At 36.7% G+C, this 22,448-nt stretch overlaps 1 protein-coding gene across 3 annotated transcripts in view; it reads right to left on the bottom strand.

Annotated features, from left to right (window-relative positions):
• sr (stripe) overlaps window positions 1-22,448 on the bottom strand; it is a 485,002-nt gene that overhangs the window by 370,620 nt on the left and 91,934 nt on the right. For all 3 annotated transcript variants that reach the window (XM_067759700.1, XM_067759701.1, XM_067759702.1), the window contains exon 3: window positions 15,370-15,492. In XM_067759700.1, coding sequence (XP_067615801.1) covers window positions 15,370-15,492 — 123 coding nt within the window. The remainder of the gene's footprint in view (window positions 1-15,369; window positions 15,493-22,448) is intronic.

The raw sequence follows: 22,448 nt of genomic DNA, 5'->3' as shown, positions 1-22,448 counted from the left end.
ATCTCGGATTTTTCTTGAAGGTAATTTTAAAGGCTTTATATATAGGCCTTTGACTTCGGGTAATGCCTTTTCAGTTTTTAATCGGTGTGGTAATTGTACCCATTCATCGTCGTAATCAAGTTTGTTAAAAATTCCAACTGATGTATGCTTTAGACATTTTACATCAGTGACACAAGCGTCACCTGATTTTGTTCCGGGTCTTATGGATTTGTAAAAATTTAATTCGGAATATTTTTTAAAAATGTGTGCCCAACATAATGCACTTTATATGGTCCATTGGTTGTTCTTGCCTCCCGTATGAGCTTTACAAAATCAGCAGGAACAAACAGTTCTTTATTTTTTTCCTTTTTCAATATTCGCATGGACGGAATCACATTCCATTTGGGTATGACCAACGCAAATACTTTTGGTAAACTGTAGTATTATACTTTTTGAAAAAATACGCCAACGCATTTGATAAAATCACATTTCTATTTTGTGCACTACATCCATCACTGAACAAACATATAGGAATATCCTTTGCAGTTACCTCAGTTTCTAAAAAATGTAATAAACATGAGGCAAAAATATTAGCGTCCATTCCACCTTCACCTTCATGCCATACATAACAAACTACCTCCCAGTTTTTCAAATTAAAAATTGTGAATTGATAACATGATAACTTTTGTTTGAAGTAATGGGCCCCAGCAGCACTAAATGGAACCATTTAAACAGCTTGAACATCCAGTATGAAGCAATTAATCTCTCAATTCCTTGCTCTCTCTTTATCTTGCTCCTTCTCTCTTCGAGCACGATCTTTAAGTCTTATGTGCGTATTGAAAGTGTTCGTATCAACATTCTTATTTTTATGTTGATACTACCGACTGTTTTGTTTTTATGTATAATTTTCTTAGAAAATTAGAGTTTGAAGTATAAATTGTGGTTTGTGTATTGAAAATAGTAATTTTAAATTGTAAAATAATTTCCGTTCCCTTTAATTGAGTATTAAAGTGACTATGTTTTATTTCGAAACACATATATATAAAGAAAAGCCTGACGAAGAAGAACGCAGAGATTTTTAAGCCCTGAAGAAGACCACAATAAATGGTCGAAACGTCGGCAATAAAATAATAAAGGCGTTTTTCTGATTATTTTGACTGGAAACCCGATTAAAGAAAATTCTTATTTTTATAAGCGTAACAAATATTGCACTGATCTTTTCTTGGTTTGTATAATCCGATGTTCAGCTCATGCGTTACGTTTAAAAAAGTTTTATAGCCAGCCCTTTCAGATTCGGAAATATTATTCATACTTAAAAAATTTGTAAACTGTTTGTAAACCTGTTTAATGGATGTGTAAGTCAATTCCATATATATTTTTTGCGAATTTTGTCGGCAATAGTGAGATGGCGTTTTTGGAATATTGTCCAAAAAGGATTTAATGTGTTCTATTTTTCTTGAGTCCAACAGATTTGTCTTTCTTGAATTACTTGTTCTTTTTTCTATACCATGGTCATTGGCATTTTTCAGTGTATTTCGAACAAACCATTAAGTGTACCTAAAAACATATTTTTGCAGACTTGAATTGATTCAACTTCAACTTTTAGATGATAACGTACGCCCAACTGGAACAACATGAAGTAGTGGACTAATCCACGACATTCTTTGATCCCATGACATTTCCCTCCAAAAGGACTTAAAGAGCTCAGCTTTTTGACAATCAGATATGCTTACATACTTATTGCCGCCCCTATCGGTTTTACATCGGCATCGCTGCTTTAATTTTCTCTCACTTCTTTTTTCATACCCACCATTTCTCCACTGATTCTTTCTAAACTATAGTAGCATTCTCCCTGTTGCCGCGCTTGTTTAACCTTTTCTCTTTTCCACTGTTGTCGCTTGTTGTGCCCTTTCTTTGCTCTCGTGTGTGATATCAAGCCTGATGTTTCATCCAATTTATGCTTCGTTGGAGTACTTGATGTATTACTTGAGCTTTCAATAGAATTTACTTCAAAGCAACTAGACGAATCAATGGAGAATGTGTCTTCTGAACTACTTTCGACGTTTGAATTGGCATCTATAAAAAGTCCGGTTCTTTCGTCTAATTTCTTGGGAGTAAAGCTGTTATTAGTTTCGAAACTTTCAGCGAAAATGAAATTGCCCGTTTTTTCATCAAGAACTCTGTGAAGTTCATCATTTGCTTCCTCACATACAATATGAGTTTGAGTAACTTCTATGTAGATTATATGAAAGCACATGTTGATAAATTTATAACTTACCTTAGGATATTCTTTTATATTAGTTGACTTTTTGCAAATTTTTTTCTTTGGATTCATTTTTTAACACTTTTTATTAAAACGAAAAGAAGAATAATATGAAATAGAAATAACGGAACTTAAAATTGATATATGGCGAGTGTTGCCAAGTTATCAATTTAAGGAGTGCATTAAAAGTAAGTAATTTACGGGGTTGCTGTATTCATGAAATTTCATGCTTAAGTTACGAGTTTACGTAAAAAGGATTTTTGTTCTAAAATAAGTAAAAATTGTTATTTTTCAAGGTTTACCCATTTCTAATACATGTTAATGCTTCTTTTGATACCAAAAACCAAAATTTTAGGAAATGGGAGTTAAGTGGTTGAGTCAGAATCCAGTCGATATATAAATAAATTAGCGGTACGCGACAGATGATGGTCTGGGTCACCCTGGTCCACATTTTGCTCGATATCTCGAAAACGCCTTCACATATACAACTACCACCACTTTCTTTTAAAACCCTCATTAATACCTTTAATTTGATACCCATATCGTACAAACACATTATAGAGTCACCCCTGGTCCACCTTTATGGCGATATCTCGAAAAGAACTAAGAACTAAGGCCCACTCCCTTTTAAAATACTCATTATCACCTTTCGTTTCATACCCATAATGTAAAAACGCATTCTAGAGTCAACCCTGGTCCACCTTTATAACGATATCCCGAAAAGGCGTCCACCTATAGAACTAAGGCCCACTCCCTTTTAAAATACTCATTAACACCTCTCATTTGATACCCATATAGTACAAACAAATTCTAGAGTCTCCCTGGTCCACCTTTATGGCGATATCCCTAAATGGCGTCCACCTATACAACTATGGCCCACTCTCTCTTAAAATACTCTTTAATACCTTCCATTTGATACACATGTCATACAAACACATTCCAGGGTTACCCTAGGTTCATTTTCCTACATGGTGATTTTCCCTTATTTTGTCTCCATAGCTCTCAACTGAGTATGAACGCTCGGTTACATCCGTACTTAGCCTTCCTTATTGGTTTTGTTTTGTTTACATGTTTTTTTAGTGTTATTTCCGTGAAATGTGCTTTATTTGTTTTACAATGAAATATGAATTGTTTTATACAAATATAAAGTGTATCTATTGTTTTCTTGGAAAAAAAATCTACCAACTTCTAGCACTATTTTAATTTTTCGTCTACCAACATTCCCTTTTTAAAGGTCCGTGCACTGAGTACCGCTTTCATTTTCTCTTTCCCTTGAATTAAAATTTTGAAAATAACTTGCAACTTTTTATATTTGACACATCACCTCTTCGTCGATTTGAAAGTGGCTTAAGGATGCCTCTAGTTTAAATTTTGGTTCCCCGCAAAACTTATACGGCTGTGAAAAATGACGTTGAGCAACAGAATTGGATTGGACCTCTCCGAGCCGTTCGAAACTAAACGAGCTTTCAGACAGGATAACCCCCTATCATGCGATTTCTTAGATTTTATGCTGGAGTATATAATACTAGCTGCAGTACTTAACCGCTCTGGAACAGTATTCTATAAAAGCGTGCAATTACTGGCGTATGCTGATGACATTGAAAACATCGGTCTAATTACCCGCGCCGTAAGTTCCGCTCATTCCAAATTGAAAAAAGTAGCGGTAAAGATGGGGCTGATGGTGAATAAAGACAAAACGAAGTATCTGCTGTCAACGAGCAAAGAGTCAGCGCACTTACGCCTTGGCAACCACGCCACTATTGGCAGCCATAATTTCGAAATAGTAAAAGGCTTAATCTGGGAACCTGCCATAACACAAAACAACAACATAAGTTCCGAAAACTCTTATCGTACCAATCCTGCTACATATATGGTGCAGAAGCATAGATCACGACAAAGCGGCTCTGGGAGTGTTCGAGAGAAAAGTTCTTCGAAAGATTTACGGACCTCTACGCGATGACGACGGCGATTACCAAAGAAAACTTAATGATGAGCTGTACGAGCTCTACGCGGACATCAGCATAGTCCAGTGAATTAAAGCGCAGTGGCTATGCTGGCTAGGTATAACAAATAATATTATTCAACTTCTAAATTTTTGACCTGTTTGGGAATTTTTGAAGTTTTTTCATAAATAGTGTTCTTTTCTTCGAAGCTTTCCCAGATTTTCACGATCAAAAAACAAAAAGAAAAAAAAAAACGGTGGTTTTTCGGTAAAATATAAAATAGTATCCGTAGACAACACCAAGAGCGTTTATTACATTTTTTTATACGTATTTTTTGTAATATCAGAAAGGATTAAAGATGTTAAGAATTAAGTTTAAAAATTATGAATATCAAGTTTAAACTATTGTGACGAATATTAGTATCACTAAGCGATACTACCATCACTAAGCCGATACTAAGCAGCCACTCGTATGTACGTAAACAAATCAATCATCATCTACACACATACAAGGCAACGGAGAGATACTCAGAAACACATGTAAGCATCAACCGAAGTAGTACTGACATATACACACGCCTTTGGCTATGCGAGAGGCTATAAACTACAAATACACACGCATATAGCTGGTAACTAAGTAGAAGATTCTAGAAGGAGAAACGTCTAGACATTTGGAGAAATATGCGGACAAGGCAACAGAGAGTATAAAAGCAGAGCAAGCTGTGTAGTCAGTAATCAGTTTTGATTTAAGCACGCTATTGGTTGCGAAGTATAAGTGTTATTGTGAAGTACTTTGAAAGTAGTCTAATAAAGACCCTTTTCCATTATTGAATATTGGAGTTGTTTATTCAACAATTTAGCGATTCGAACGTTAGCAGAAGGTTGCAAATAAACAGAATTTCTCAAAAATCGTTAGACTTTTAACAATTTTCAAGTTTCGCTGTTGAAAGTTGATATAGTAGAACTACGTCTATCCATATATATTGCATAAGGCCCTTTAAAATCTCAAGGAGATGCGTTCCCAATTTCTACACAATTTTGTTCAATAATTCGTGGTAGACAGCACAGAAGTTGGAGTTGGAGGCATTAATGGTGGACAAGTCACAGTTTAACCTGTTAGAACGGCGGCCACCGTGGTGGGATGGTAGCGTGCTCCGCCTACCACACCGTATGCCCCGGGTTCGCACCCCGGGCAAAGCAACATCAAAAATTTTTTAGAAATACGGTTTTTAAATTCGAAGAAAATTTGTCTAAGGGGGGTCGCCCCTCGGCAGTGTTTGGCAAGCGCTCCGGGTGTATTGTTGCCATGAAAAGCTCTCAGTGAAAACTCATCTGCCTTGCAGATGCCGTTCGGAGTCGGCATAAAACATGTAGGTCCCGTCCGGCCAATTTGTAGGGAAAATGAAGAGGAGCACGACGCAAATTGGAAGAGAAGCTCGGCCTTAGATCTCTTCGGAGGTTATGGCGCCTTACATTTATTTTTATTTTTTTTAGTACATAGAACGAAGTTGGGCCAGCGTGACTCATGTCTCCATTGGTGGTCTGCATTCTTCTTCTGCAAAGGTTGGGTAGTGTATATTGATAACGGAGTTCACCTGGCGCGACTGGTGTGTGGATTATGTTTAAGGCCTCCTCATGCTTATCTGTATCAAAAAGCTGCGGATCCCATCATAGTACATACGAAGATGTTTCATCTTCCCTCTTGGAGGCTGGAATCTAACAGTTAATTGCTAGGGTGATCAGGTTTGTAACAACTTACCTAAAACTCCCTGTTCAGCATTTCGTGATGCTATTTAATGTAGACCTCTTTTGCCTTACAACGTTTATGATGTGCAGAGGTTATAAGAATACATCCCGAGGCAGTTCTGAATGCAGCATTTTGGCGGGTCCGCAGCATTTTCCAGGTGACCAGACGGCGACGCGTAGCTCATGAACAACCGGCCAATTGCTTTGTAAGTGGTTAGCGTTTCTTTATCTTTTCCCCAAGTACTGCCCGCAAAGGACCTGAGGATTTTGCTGCGGAATTGTCCTTTAGATACAATTTGCGAAATATTCCATATTCTCGGAAGTTATCCCTAAAATCTCTGAATGACTGATAGTCGGTAGCGTAACGCGATCAACGGGAACATCCAAGAATTTTTCCGATGGCGATACGGCAATAGTTTTCGCAAAACTAGCTAAAACAGGGTTTCCTTTATAATTGGAAACTTGTATTGCTGGTTTCCGAGATTTGGAACCGAGTTTTGATTATTTTTCTACGGTGCTTGGGTTAATTGGAATGGGTTATCATCCCCCATTCAATCCGGGTTTTAGATATTTTGCTATTTTGCAAACTTACTTGAGTTCTTGTATGGGCCGAGCTCGTATTCAAAGGAGAATGAAGGATGTTAGGGTTGAGTTTACCACAAGAATCAATTGTCCTTTCTTTATTTCTTCTGCCTCTTCTGTTATTTGTTTAATGAATTTATAAGATTGTAAGTTAAAAATAGTCGAATTTTTGCTCACCAGTTGTTCATTTCCTATTCCATAAAACATAACCCTCATGTTTGCGTAAAATTTTCTTTTCCAATCACAACATTCCCAAGCCAAAAAATATTTGTGTTTTTACATTTTACGAAAGGAACCAATTTTTCTTTAAATAATAAATAAAACCCATTACATAAAATTTGTTTTTAAAATTTTCGGTCTGGTACCACGATTGTCATGAAAATGTCATTATCCCCGCAAAAGTCAAGTCAAATCAAGTGGAACGACCATCATTTTTGTATTAGGGCCATGTTATGCGAATGAAAGATGGGGGCTAAACATGTATTTTTACCAAAACCTACCTATGAAAGAAAATGAAGAGGGCGGACCCCACTTCGTTGGAAGGACTAGGTGGAAAACGATTTAAGTTCCCTTGGTGTCACAAATTGGGGCCAGTTAACTCGGAGAAAAAGCGACTGGCGCGCCCTGTTGACGGTGATAACAGTTTAAGGGGTCGTGGCTGCATTATGTTAAACAAATCAAACGAATGGGAGTCGTCTTGTATGAAGCCTCGTTTGGTCTCGAATGGCTCGGAGAGGTCCTTCCCAATCCTTAAGGCGCTGGTGGTGTTGCTCAACGTCATTTAGCGGAGCTTTATTAACTTTGCAGCTTCCGTGCTAATCATACACCACACTCTGCAGTATTTTTTTTTATTCAATGTCCACATTGGCATCAAGGTCACAGTGAATAAAATCAAAGTCCAAATCGTTTATGCTTTATTCACTTTAATACCAAAATATTAGCATCATACATTTTTATATCATTACTTGTTCTATACAATATACATATATATAGCGCTTCTGCTCCCTTTACGTAAACGCAACTTATAACTCATCGCTCATTTGTTGCACTTCATTTTTGCTATTTTTATAAATTGGAAAATTACTAAAGAGGCATAACAATGGTTGGTTGAATGACATTTTAACTAACAGTCAGACGACTAAGCACTATATTGGTTTTAATAGAATTGAAATGCATAGAACAATTTATTAGATGTGATTTTTAAGAAATGGAACAAGTGGCAGAAGTTGCCACACGCCAAGTCAGCATCAATGTGAGCGTGCAGCTTTGGGTGGTATGGACGCGTGGCATATGGACGGAGGTAGATATATGTAGAGGCATTATTAAATCCTTATGCACCAACACTATATTTTGGGTGACGAAAATGAGCGAATGCACCAAATTTGTATAATCTACTGACTCTTGACGGCTGGCTGCCATGATACAATTATTAATTTACCTTTCAGTTTTTGGCGCTTGCCAAATGATAAATGGTCACACTTGAGTTGTTGTAATTATTAATTAATCGTTGGATTTTACGAATTTAGTCTAGTTGTTGTTGACGTCTACAGCCAACAACACTAAATTAAAGTCGCAAGCAATTCAAATATCGCCATTTGGCATAAAATTGCGCCTTCGAAAGAATATGGATATGAACTACTAAGATATAACATGAAATTACCACTCAAAATATTCCCTCTCCATATTAATATACATTGGTGGCAAAAAATAGACTCAACAACTATTGACTAATTATTTGTAAGCTATTAAAACTATAATTCATTTATTTATATCAGATGTAGATGATGTGACACATAATTTTTAGTCGTATTATCGTTTGAAATGTTGAGACTGGGAAAAAAATTTTATTTGATTTGTTAGGACCACCCTAATATCTATGCAAATGCACATCTCAACGCCTCCAAATAATAGCTGCTAAGCAAAGGAAGGCTACTCCAAAGTTCGGGTGGTCAAACAAATCACTCACGTAGAGACTGGACTCGTAGCAGAGTCATATCAAAAACCTTCGGACAGTGGTTTCGCGGCCCTAGCGGCTACAAAAATCCGAGATAGTATCTACGTTCTTAAATTGGGACGTATCATAACTGAAAGGCTGGTAAAATTTGGTACCGATCAGACAATCCAATAAAATATTAATTGAAATAATATTTTTCGAAAAATGCAGGAATATTTGTTGAATAAAACTTGAAGGCCTTTTTTCGACAGAAAAAAATCGATGGTGTTGCAAATATAAAACAATTGATAGTGCAATCGATAGTTTTGCAGCTCTTTTGCATTTTGGTATTTAGCAGAATGAGTGTCACGCAGGAATCGGCGAGTATAGTATTTTGTTTACCACTGTCATATTAGGCAGTTTTAAATAAATAAATAAATGTAAGGCACGATAACCTCCGAAGAGATTTTAGGCCGAGATTATCCTCCAATTTGCGTCGTGCTCCTTTTAATTTTTCCTACGAATTGGTGCGGCAGTCTTTGGCATGCACTCTGAGTATTTCTGTCATGAAAAACTCTCAGTGAAAACAAATAGGTCCCGTCCCGCCAATTTGTAGGAAAAAATCAAGAGGAGCACGATGCAAATTTGAAGAGAAGCTCGGCCTAAACTCTTCGGAGGTTATCGCGCCTTACATTTATTTATTTAATAAAAGAGGTCTCGAGGAAGAGCACGAGCCTGCAATGCCCAAGTGAACCTCAGAACCTGCCCAGTATTCAGTAAATGGTAGGAGCGGGGCAGGATTACGAAGAATTAGAGGGAGGGGATGAAAAGACGAAACCGAAAGCCAAGGGGAAGGAAAAGGAGAAAGGAGCAGGAGAGTAGGGGACGATTAAGGAAACAGTTAAAGGGGTAGATCAAGGTAATGCGAAAGGAGAAAAATGGCATATGAATAGAGTGGAAGATCAAGAAGAAGAAAAGAGAACAGTGGAAGTAAGAGCAATGGTTTAGCTACACAACAAAATGAAAAAACAAATGAAAGAAACAGGCAGCTCGAAATATTTTACAATGGTAAAGATAACTTTAGAATTACTTTTAAATTAGACACATCCTCTAATATCCATGTATTTTTATTTTGAAATATAGCATTTAAACACATTTTCCTACATATTTTCCAAATTTATTGTCTTCACAGGTTATTTCTCGTCCACATTTCCGCGGTTGGCTGGAACCCTCGCATGATGTTTCAACGTGGTTGCATAAAATACGGGCAGTAGACGGCGATGGAGAGGCTAATCTAAGAATTTCCTGGTAGCAGGATATGTGCGTCCAACTTCAAGTTTTTATTTCATTATAAATTTTTAAATATAATCGATTTTCCTTTGAATACTTATAGCTTTGGTATGACAGAAATCGTGATATAAAAGCCGGCGAAGAAATCACAATCGATGGACGGCCGCGCACACCCATACACTTAAACGATGGCTTCATCAATGGAGCGGATGCGGGAGCATTGGTTGCAGCGGGTGGATCGCTGCATGGTGATGATAAGGGCGAACGTGATAATGGTGACTGATAAGAAAAGATTAGGCATTTCCAACGACTACGCGCAGAGAGAAAAGTGAGGGGTGAAAATTGATTTCTCGCATACTTATTAGGCAGTTAGAATCTGCTTTTTTTTCTCTTCTTATTTGTATAAGTGCATCTATGTCATGTTCATTTAATTTTCGCTTTATTTGACTATTATACACGCCGTCAATCTTATCGCGATGCTGCAGCCAGCGATCCTCGCAAATACCCCCATCGGGTCAGGGGCTCAGAATATACCTGCGGTAGGTATGCCTGTCGTAAGAGGCGACTAAAATACAAGATTCAAGGGGCTGTGTAGCGCAACCCTTCAGGTTGCCAGCGCAATATAAGCTTCTCCAAACCGAATTGTCAGCCTCACGTATCCGCGGCGAATCCTGTTTCAGTAACCGAGGAGGCTCTGGCGACCACAAGCTCGTCATGGAACTGGGGGTGGGGAGGGAGGGAATGGCCTGAAGGTTTAATGTGGCCACATAAATCGTTCCCGAGATGGTCGGGCTAGCACCTTAATGATGCTATGGTACCGGAGCGTACCGGATCTGTATCCGGCAAAGGACATCGATAACACTCCCCAAAGCCTTCGGGGAGCAACCTTATCGCTACAAAAACAACAACAACATCCTTGCAAATGGGAAATGAGCAGCTGTAGCGAGATTAAAACACATACAGCATATATATTTCAGCTGCGTTTCAATGGAGTTGTTACATTTAAAACTTTTCAAAAACCAAGTTGACTTACCAAAGGAGCTATACTGGGAAGATGCCATGAGACTGGAGTTGACATTAATTGTGCACAGCTTCAGGAAAACGTTTCAACTAGCAAGATTGAACTTCCAGATGACATCACTGCATGGACGGAAGGGCTAGAGGAAGACTATCAGAGTAAGGCAAGAAAACTACTCTTAAAGTACGTAAGCTAATTTAGACAGATGCTTCCAAACCAGGCCGCACTAACGAACTATCAAAACTTCAAAATTACACTGGTAATGCGAGGACAATGCTCCTCATAGTGTCCCACTTGCCAAGAACGGAGCGACAGTGTTAAAAGAGTAAAGCTGTTGTTTAATGTCTGTTAAAACACCAATTCGACATTTCTTCACACAAAAAACACTTTTCAGATTAGTAATAAAACTAACATTGGTGTTACTTTCAAATTTACAACCAAAATAAATTTTAAACACTATTTCGTGCCAACGCTGTTGCAGTGAGTAATGCCAGATGTGAACAGCGATTCGCCGTGTTGTGGCGGTAGCGTGATCCACTTTCATACCGAACGTCCTAGGTCCAGGCTAAAGCAATATGAAATATTTTTATTATTATTTAAATTTAACGTTTAAATATTAGTCAAGCTCTAGGTCAGATCAAATATATATAAATTTAAACAACAAAATGATTATGTGTAAACATACATTTGTCAGTTTTTATTTTTTTCGATATTTCGACTTAATTCTGAAGTCATCTGTTTACACATGATCATTTTGTGGTTTACATTTATATATATTTGATCTGGCCTAGAGCTTGACTATTATTTAAACATTAACCATGAAGGCCGATAAAACAACAACAACATTTAAATTTAACTTTTTAGTGTAATTTACTCTATTTTGGTTTTTATACAAAATAATAACACAAAGTGCGATTTTGAAACCAAATTTTTTGTGCGTTGTACTTAATTTAGCAAAAATGAATGCCATTAAAATTTTTTTAAAGGCTGAGTTTTGTGTGGACTCCTGGTCATTTAGTACTTTAGTGCATACGCACCTTTAGTCTGGAGGCTTAGAGCTGGACAAAAGAGTAATCTCCAAATTCAGAGTCGGGCAAGGTCAATCTTAAATACATTTACTATTTGGAAAATCTCAAGTTAATACTATTACTATTAACTTAAAAATTTTTAAATTTTTGTATAAAAAGTTTAATAAATATTCTCAAACCTTGAAAGGTTTTTACTTTGACCGCCAGTGTATGTAGTATGTTCATACGAGATCATGTAGGCTTTTAAGCTTTTATTTCGTTGGTATATAAGTAGAACCTGCTTATAAAATTTATTTCATATTCGGTGACACTTTTATCTAGGCTTTCCCACTCAGCAGCTTAAGTGTCGTACTTGAGATACATTATATGAATCAATGTACATATTACATATGGGCAAATCCAGAATCATTGCCTACATTTCAAGATCTGAAACAAAACTGCATATTTTTTGATACTTACTTACTTACTTAATTGGCGCTTAACCGTCTAAACGGCGCCAATTGGTCACACCAAGGGAGTTTAAACCGTTTTCCACCTGGTCCTTCCAACGGAGTGGGGGCCGCCCTCTACCTCTGCTTCCATAGGCGGGTTCCGATAGAAACACTTTCTTGGCCGGAGCATCATCATTCATTCGCATAACATGGCCTAGCCAGCGCAGCCGCTGCGTTTCAATTCGCTGGACTATGTTGATGTCTGCATATAGCTCGAACATCTCATCATTAAATCTTCTTCGGTACTCGCTATCACCTACGCGGAGAGATCCATAAATCTTTCGAAGAACTTTTCTCTCGAACACTCCCAAAGCCTCTTCATCTGCTGTTGTCATGGTCCATGCTTCTGCCCCATATAGCAGGACGGGTGCGATAAGTGACTTGTAGAGTATGATTTTCGTTCGCCGAGAGAGGACTTTACTTTTCAATTGTCTACCTAGTCCAAAGTAGCATTTATTGGCAAGATTGATTCTTCGCTGGATTTCAGTGCTGATGTTGTTGCTAGTGTTGATGCTGGTTCCCAAATAAAGGAAGTCTTTTACTATTTCGAAATTATCGCTGCCAACAGTAGCGTGGTTGCCAAGGCGCGTATGCGCTGACTCTTTGCTCGATGACAGCAGGTACTTTTTTGATACTAATTTTCAATAATTTCCAAAATCGAGAAATAATATAAGTGCCGTTTAATCTCGGTGGTGATCAATTAATTCAAAGTTACTTACAAAAAATTTTGAAGTTTCAGTAAATTGTTCTTTTCAACAGCATTTATCACGATTCTGTATTAGTTGCCTTTTTTGGTGTCTTAATGATGCTCGGTCAAATTTTTAGGAAGTTAAAAGATGCCAGATGTAGGTTCGTTAAAAGATTTAATTATATTTGACACAAAAGGTGACGGAAGGGTGTTTAAATCAAACCACTGGCATCTTTCGCGTAGTCTCCCGCTCTCGTAGAACAATGTTAAAATATTAACCACATAACATTCTGATGTAAATTCTAGTGAAACCAAACATGAGCGAAAAAAGTACTACATTTCACAAAATTTTTGAAATATAAAGTTTTTGAATTTTAGTAATCGTTATTAATTTTTTCAAACAATTAAACTTATAATGTATTAGCAGACCCGGCATACGTTGCTCTGCCCTAGCATTGGTCTATCTGCATAACTTTCAAGAAGTTTTTACCTCTTACTCTCCCTTCCCATTTCCCCTTTTCCTCATCTTTTTATTCACTCTTCCTTCTGCCTTTCTCTTTTTATGCCTCTCTTTCTCCCTCTTCTTCCTCACTTATTTTCCGCTCCATCCATCCACATCTCCCTATCTTCGTCTAACTCTATCTCTTTCTTCTTCCCTCTTTTCTCTAGTTCTTCTCCATCCCTTTTTCCAAGTCCCAGTCCTACCCCAAGTCCAAGACCCAGTCCCAGTTCCAGTTCCAGTCCTAGTATAAGTCCCAGTCTCAGTGCCACTCCCAGTCGCAGTCGGTCTCTGCTCCATTTCCTGAAAAATTGTCATAAATACTAATCTAGTCAAAGGGGTACCTATATGCCCAATTTCAGGTAAATCAAACCAAGAACAGAATTTGTTTGAAAAGATCGGTCCCTGGTCCTCTTCCCGAAAAAAAGTATCGTAAATACCAATCTAGGCAAAGGGCTACCTATATACCAAATTTCAGGCAAATCCAGCCGTGAATAGAGTTGCTCGAAAAGATCGGTCTCTGGTCCACTTCCCGGAAAGAAACTTCACAGGAACGCTATCCTATCTTCAAGATGGATAAACTGCACACGGTGTGCAAATTTGACTTAAATCTATTAAGTAGATTAAGAGTCCATCGCGGACAAACTACGTGACTCGAAATTTATACATATTAAAATTACAACTGGGAAATAATTATTTTGGTATTCTCAAAAGCGTTTTGGTCCGTTTTTTATTACGAAGAAAAAATATGTGAACGGCAGCACTGGTTGCATATTAAATTTATATCACTTCTTAACATATAAGAAATGGAGAAATGTTGCATATACGAAAGGGTGTAACAGCAGGCATAAAAATAGCCCAAGCAGCAGTAATAATAACAGCCAAATTAGTTCTATTAGCTAAAATATGAATACTCAAATTGTGGATTTTCAAAACCCTTTTTGCTATAAACGAACACTTAGTCCCATTGAATAAAGGAAAGAAAAAATGATCGATGAAACCGTTTGTGAGTATTAGCTAAAATAATTTTCAATTGAGGCTTTAAACAAAAAATTTGCCGAAAGTGATCCCGAATCAGATCGAAAATAACAGAGAAAAAATTATTGAAATCGGTATAGCCGTTTTGCAGCTTTGAACGTACTTACGCACACAAATTCATGTTTATTGATTGGCTGATGGACAGAGGTCCCAACTTTTCGGATACGTAGTATTGTGTTTTGGTTTTGCAGTGTTTCATAACTTTTTCAAATTTCACTTTTCCAACGTTTCAGGTTTTTACACTAATAAACGAGTTTTTAGATGCGAATAATGACTCAAGCTTTAAGTTTCTAGTGATGCAGATCTGTTGAAACACCATGTATTAAAGAGTTTCTGGACGGCACACTGTAGTGCACGATATCACCATAGTATGCTAAAGCTAACCGGCACAAAAATCTGCCACTTTTGTGAGCCTTAGGTTGGAACGCCAGTTCACATTCTCTGTGAGTGCGTTACAATAACTATGAAAATGTTGGTGCCGCTTATGAAAATTGCAATTTCTTTAATATTAGGGTTTATAATACCTTACCTATTTATGCTTTATTTTAAATGGATTGCCTAAAATTTTCAAATCTCTATCAAGGTTGACTTCACTTTATTTTACCCTAATTTTCTGGGAATTGCCCAATTGTATGTACCAATCTATTATATGTATGTCTACAAGGTATGTAAATTAAGTTGTAAGAATGCTTATTTGATTGGCGTCTAGACGGCGCTCGTGTCGCAGCCAAGCATTTCCATTTCAATCTATCATTTTTTATTATTTTAATCAGTTTTGCAATTGGGCAAGGTATAATGTTGGATAAACTTATATCATAAGTTCCAAATAAAACAGAGAGGTCTTACAAATAACATTTTTTTGATGTACTCACCTGAACCATTGCTGCCAAACCAGAGGGCAACGAGGTCCTCACTGGGTGACGTATGATAATGATTACCGTACAAATATGGACTAGGATAATCAATTAGCATGCGACGAGAAGTTGGATTATCCGCTGAAATAATAAGAAAATATTTATTACGTCTAAACATTACGAAACTATTAGTTACAAACATCGAAAAAATATTTCTCTAACCTTCAATAAATGTATAGTTACTGTTAGTTACTTTTTACCGGATCGATCAATCTTATTTCGTCTATAAGGGATAAAAAAATTAAAGCTTGCATAGAGTTTTCTAGACATACTTAGGACATACGAATTTCTCTTTATGTCATTGTCCCACAGGCCCTTTCGCATAATTTATATTCCTCTGTACAGTACGGTGTTAATGGGAGTTCCAAACCAATTTATAGCGATGTTTCGTTTTTGGTATTTCAGCCGTTTGTACGAAATTTTCATATGCACTGATGCTGGAATTTTCTTGAAATCGGCGAACAACTTAGTAAAATGGGCTTAAGCATGCGAATAGGCTAAACCAAAATTAAGTTAAAATATCTTTGGTATTACGTATTAATATACATTTATGATAACAGGTTCCCTGTCCCACATAACAATATACGTGAAGTGCTCCACGCTCAACCATTTTTGTTTCAAGATTCGTAATTACGTTGGAACAAATATTGAATATATAATCTTGTTAAAGATAATAGTAAAAAAATATACAAAAACAAAAAAAAAAAAAATTTACGAATTTTTATTAAGTATTTGAAAATCACCAAATTTTTTAAGTTTTTTTTTTTAAATTTTACAGTTTACAAAGTCTATGCACTAGGCCGGGTCGATTTGTGGGGAGGCAAAAAAATCGCCCATTGCTCTGTGAAAATCATATTCTAGGGATCAAAAAAGGAAACTTTGCAGAAGGAACCATACCTCTAAAACGAATTCTGATGTCCCCCCTTTGGGTCGTAGGGGCAAATTTTGAAAAATCCCACTTTGAAATGCCTATGTTTTTTATACTCAGTTGAGCAGAGCTCACAGAGTATATTAAGTTTGATTGGATAACGGTTGGTTGTACATATATAAAGGAATCGAGATAGATATAGACTTCCATATATCAAAATAATCAGGATCGAAAAAAAATTTGATTGAGCCATGTCCGTCCGTCCGTTAACACGATAACTTGAGTAAATTTTGAGGTATCTAGGTTCATCTCAGATCGCTATTTAAAATGAACGATATCGGACTATAACCACGCCCACTTTTTCGATATCGAAAATTTCGAAAAACCGAAAAAGTGCGATAATTCATTACAAAAGACAGATAAAGCGACGAAACTTGGTAGATGAGTTGAACTTATGACGCAGAATAGAAAATTAGTAAAAATGTGGACAATGGGCGTGGCACCGCCCACTTTTAAAAGAAGGTAATTTAAAACTTTTGCAAGCTGTAATTTGTCAGTCGTTGAAGATATCATGATGAAATTTGGCCGGAACGTTACTCCTATTACTATATGTACGCTTAATAAAAATTAGCAAAATCGGAGAAGGACCACGCCCACTTTAAAAAAAAATTTTTTTTAAAGTAAAATTTTAACAAAAAATTTAATATCTTTACAGTATATAAGTAAATTATGTCAACATTCAACTCCGGTAATGATGTGGTGCAACAAAATACAAAAATAAAAGAAAATTTCAAAATGGGTGTGGCTCCGCCCTTTTTCATTTAATTTGTCTAGGATACTTTTAACGCCATAAGTCGAACAAAAATTAACCAATCCTTTTGAAATTTGGTAGGGGCGTAGATTTTATGACGTTAACTGTTTTCTGTGAAAATGGGCGGAATCGTTTGATGCCACGCCCAGTTTTTATACACAGTCGTCCGTCTGCCCTTCCGCATGGCCGTTAACACGATAACTTGAGCAAAAAACGACATATCTTTACTGAACTTAGTTCACGTGCTAACTTGAACTCACTTTATCTTGGCATGAAAAATGAACGAAATCCGACTATGAACACGCCCACTTTCTTTTCTATACCAAATACGAAAAAAGAGATGAAACATGGTAAGGTAATTGGATTGTTTTATTGACGCGAAATATAACTTTAGAAAAAACTTTATAAAATGGTTGTGACACCTACCATATTATGTAGAAAAAAATGAAAAAGTTCTGCAGGGCGAAATAAAAAACCCTTAAAGTATTGGCAGGTATTACATATATAAATAAATTAGCGGTATCCAACAGATAATGGTCTGGGTCACCCTGGTCCACATTTTGGTCGATCTCTGGAAAACGCCTTCACATATACAACTACCACCACTCCCTTTTAAAACTCTCATTAATGCCTTTAATTTGATACCCATATCGTACAAACACATTCTAGAGTCACCCCTGGTCCACCTTTATGGCGATATCTCGAAAAGGCGTCCACCTATAGAACTAAGCCCCATGCCCTTTTAAAATACTCATTAACACCTTTCATTTGATACCCATATCGTAAAAATATATTCTAAAGTCACCCCTGGTCCACCTTTATGGCGCTATCTCGAAAAGGCGAACACCTATATAACGAAGGCCCACTTCCTTTTAAAAATACTCATTAACACCTTTCATTTGATACCCATATCGCACAAACGAAGTCTAGGGTCACCCCTGGTCCACCTTTATGGCGATATCTCGAAACGGCGTCCACCTATGGAACTAAGGATTACTCCCTTTTAAAATACTCATTAACACCTTTCTTTTGATACCCATATTGTACAAACAAATTCTAGGGTCACCCCTGGTCCACCTTTATGGCGATACCTCGAAACGTCGTCCACCTATGGAACTAAGGATTACTCCCTTTTAAAATACTCATTAACACCTTTAATTTGATACCCATATCGTACAAACACTTTCTAGAGTCACCCCTGGTCCACCTTTATGGCGATATCTCGAAACGGCGTCCACCTATAGAACTAAGGCCCACTCCCTTTTAAAATACTCATTAACACCATTCGTTTGATGCCCATATTGTACAAACAAATCCTAGGGTCACCCCTGGTCCACCTTTATGGCGATATCTCGAAACGGCGTCCACCTATGGAACTAAGGATTACCCCCTTTTAAAATACTCATTACCACCTTTCATTTGATACCCATATCGTACAAAGGCATTCTACAGTCAACCCTGATCCACCTTTATGGCTATATCCCTAAATGGCGTCCACCTATAGAACTATGGCCCACTCCCTCATAAAATACTCTTTAATGCCTTTCATTTCATACGCATGTAATACAAACACATTCCAGGGTTTCCCTCGGTTCATTTTCCTACATGGTTATTTTCCCTTATGTTGTCACCATAGCTCTCAACTGAGTATGTAATGTTCGGTTACACCCGAACTTAACCTTCCTTACTTGTTTCTTTTTGGAGTTTATTTTTCTCTTTAGAAATTTATTTAGTCAGAACATATGTAAATGAAAAAATGAATTTAACTTAGTAATAGAAAATAAATTAAAAAAAATTAATAGAAATTAGCGTTTTTACAACCCCTTTTAAAACCAAGGCATCACTGTAATGCATTTGCATGTCGTAAACATAGTTGTGTGGGTTTTTTCATTCAACCGTTTTAAAAAATGAAGGTATCACTGTGACACAATTGCAGATCGTAAAATTGCTTGTGTTGTTTTTTTTAAGCCACCACAAGACACAGCAGGTAGAATTGAAATTGCATCTAACCAAAAGTTCGACCCAAATCTCTAGAATACGATTTTCACAGAGCAATGAGCGATTTTTAAATCGACCCGCCCTACTATACACCAATGTCCCATACGAAAAAGAGAAATAGCTCACCACGCTTAAGTAATTTCCATAGTATAAGATATATCTAAGGTTTCTCATATATGATACGCGAACGTATCGCACGCGGTACAAAATTGCTAACAAAAATTATATGTGACCTGGAATCATGAAAGGGACCTATTGTGCGAAAACAAGTTTTCGAGAAAAACGCGTTTAAAGTTTTTGTATAGCTTGACTCTGTGTGCGGCCGGCCGTTTTGAACGAATTTTGCAATTAAAATTCAAGTATCTTCCCGATAAGCTACAAACTTGAAACTTGGAATATTGTAATGTGGCCTTAGAATTAGTCACGCTTTCACTATATTCAATTGTTCTTCACATATTTGCACACATGCAGACCTCACACGTGAAGAACTATTAATATAATATTGCTGAGCAAACACGTATGAATTGACTACACATATTTGCTCATATCGGTCAATTGGTCACGGTGACGTTGGCCATATACACACATGTGTACTCAAGTACCGAAATAGGGTCATGCCAATATCCTGACATTACATACAGTAAATATGCATATTTTAGCTCATAAGTATTAGTGTAAATAGGTATAAGTAGAATAAGAATATTCTGTATAAAAAGAAGAGCATTTTCAAAATAAACAAGAATCACAAAGAATCACTTTGAATGATCGAACGCTTAAACATCAACTCCGTATTAATTATATTGTATGGGGATCCTGTCAGGAGCTACGGCTCATTTAGTATATTATATGGCGACCCTGCCAGGAGCTAAGGCTCATTAATTATATTATAATATAGTTCACAACCCGATGACAATGCAATAATTAGAATAAAATTTTCGATAGGTAGCGCATAGATCGAAATATTTCAAAAAATCGTATTTGTGGTCCGATTTGGATTTGATTGCGATAGAAAACTGTGGTTTGTTCCATTCGAAAGAGCGTTAAATTTCCTATAAGAATCACTCAAAAAGTGAACAACGGTATTTTCGCACAATAGGTCCCTTTCATGATTTCAAGTCACATATATGATACATGGGGTAGGGAACCTGATAATATAGTTCTATGCGTGCACACTTCCTTTTACAAGACTTTCCACATTACAAGTATTACGCGAATACCAGTGATGTAGATTCAGTGGCTACCGATATTTGTTTATGAAAAATTTATTTTGTATGGGAGGTCCCACTGCCCTCTTTCCAATATACTCCAATTTTCCGTAAAACTTTGTCTTTAACAATATTGGCAGCTGTGACTTAAACGGTTCAGGAGATATGGGATATGCAAATAAAATTTCTTTCCACTTTTCTCCATTGATATAATATCGATGTTGGGTATCTGTGTTCCAAGTATCATTGCCCTGGCATTACATAATCAAAGATATTCAGTCAATCCCCCACATACCAAAACTACCCCCTATGCACCGTAGAATCATATTTCTTAAAAGTTGGTGCACATTTCATCCAAATCGGCAAACGGTGCGCTCGAAAAAGGAGTTAAAAAATGTGCATGTAGGGTATTTATATATAGATAGATAGACACCATCTTAGATATCTGTGGGTGCACACCCTCCTTTTTGCATGGCTTACCTCTTATCGTTAAAAGTTTGATATAATCAATAAAGGCATTGGCACCAAATTACAGTTATGTAGCTGCAGTAGTTTCGAATATGTGTGATACAGAAATTTGAGTTTGAATGGGGGGTTTCACGCCCATTTCTCCAATATTCTGAAAAAAAGAACCTATTTCCTACAAATTGGTGCTAATTTCATTAAAATCGGCCAAACGGTGTGTTCAAAACAGGAGTTGAAAAATTTTCTTGGGGCGTATTTCATTCAAGGCTCGAATCGAGCTCAAGGCCAGAACAATAATTTTTTTCTAATGATAATTATTGTTATTTTTTAATTTTTCTAAATTTGAAAAATTGTATTTTGTTATTGGAATAGTAAGTAGAAAATTTTTCAGACAACCTGCCATAGCTGCGCAGATAGATCCATTTCGAAGGGTACTAAGCCTTCATCATCAGTACGCTTTAGGCATGCTGCGCTAACCATTTAGCTATACAGCGGTGGTTTGTTTGACTGGCAAATTTGCTACTTCTATTCCTTTTTTACCAACTATATTTATTCAGTGTTGCGCCATCTGGTGCAAATCACTGATAATGCTGGATTTTTGTTTGCTGGATTTTGTTCTACTTACTATTCCAAAAACAAAATACAATTTTTCAAATTTAGAAAAATTAAAAAATAACAATAATTATCATTAGAAAAAAATTATTGTTCTGGCCTTGAGCTCGATTCGAACCTTGAATGATTTATCAATAGGCCGATAAAAACAAAAACAATTGTTAATAAACCATGAGCACTTGGGAATGTCAAACAAAGTAATTGACAATAAACAAAAATCCAGCATTGTCAGTGATTTGCACCAGATGGCGCAACACTGAATAAATATAGTTGGTAAAAAAGGAATAGAAGTAGCAAATTTGCCAGTCAAACAAACCACCGCTGTATAGCTAAATGGTTAGCGCAGCATGCCTAAAGCGTACTGATGATGAAGGCTTAGTACCCTTCGAAATGGATCTATCTGCGCAGCTATGGCAGGTTGTCTGAAAAATTTTCTACTTACTATTCCAAAAACAAAATACAATTTTTCAAATTTAGAAAAATTAAAAAATAACAATAATTATCATTAGAAAAAAATTATTGTTCTGGCCTTGAGCTCGATTCGAACCTTGAATGATTTATCAATAGGCCGATAAAAACAAAAACAACGGGCGTATTTATATATAGATAGATATATAACGTCATTCTTAAATTAGATATACTGGCGTTGATTTCCAACTGGTTGTATGGGATATATACTATATACACTTTCGATCTCGACGACAACGTGCTATACGCGATAACATCTGCTGACGTTTGAAGCTTATATCTCATAAATTGAAAAACCTTTTTTCTGAAAAATCACTTGTATGGGCGATATATGATATTTCAGTGGTCCGATCCGGCCGGTTTCGATAAATGTCTAATCGGAAACCTAATTATACCTGCTCCCAAAATTTTGTAGACATATTTCAAAAATTGAGAGACTAGGTTGCGTTCAAACAGACCGACGGACAGATGGACATGGCTAAATCAAACCAGATTGTAAACTTGATAAATTCGGTATACTTATTGGTGGGTCTATCTCATCTCCTTTAAGGACTTACGTTACAAATTTAATATACCATTTCATTTTCATGAGAGGTATACAAATTTAGTG

This window comes from Eurosta solidaginis, chromosome 1 (genome assembly GCF_040869045.1).
Source record: "Eurosta solidaginis isolate ZX-2024a chromosome 1, ASM4086904v1, whole genome shotgun sequence".
Taxonomy (NCBI): Eukaryota; Metazoa; Arthropoda; class Insecta; order Diptera; family Tephritidae; genus Eurosta; species Eurosta solidaginis.
This window is presented reverse-complemented; position numbering and strand designations above follow the sequence as displayed.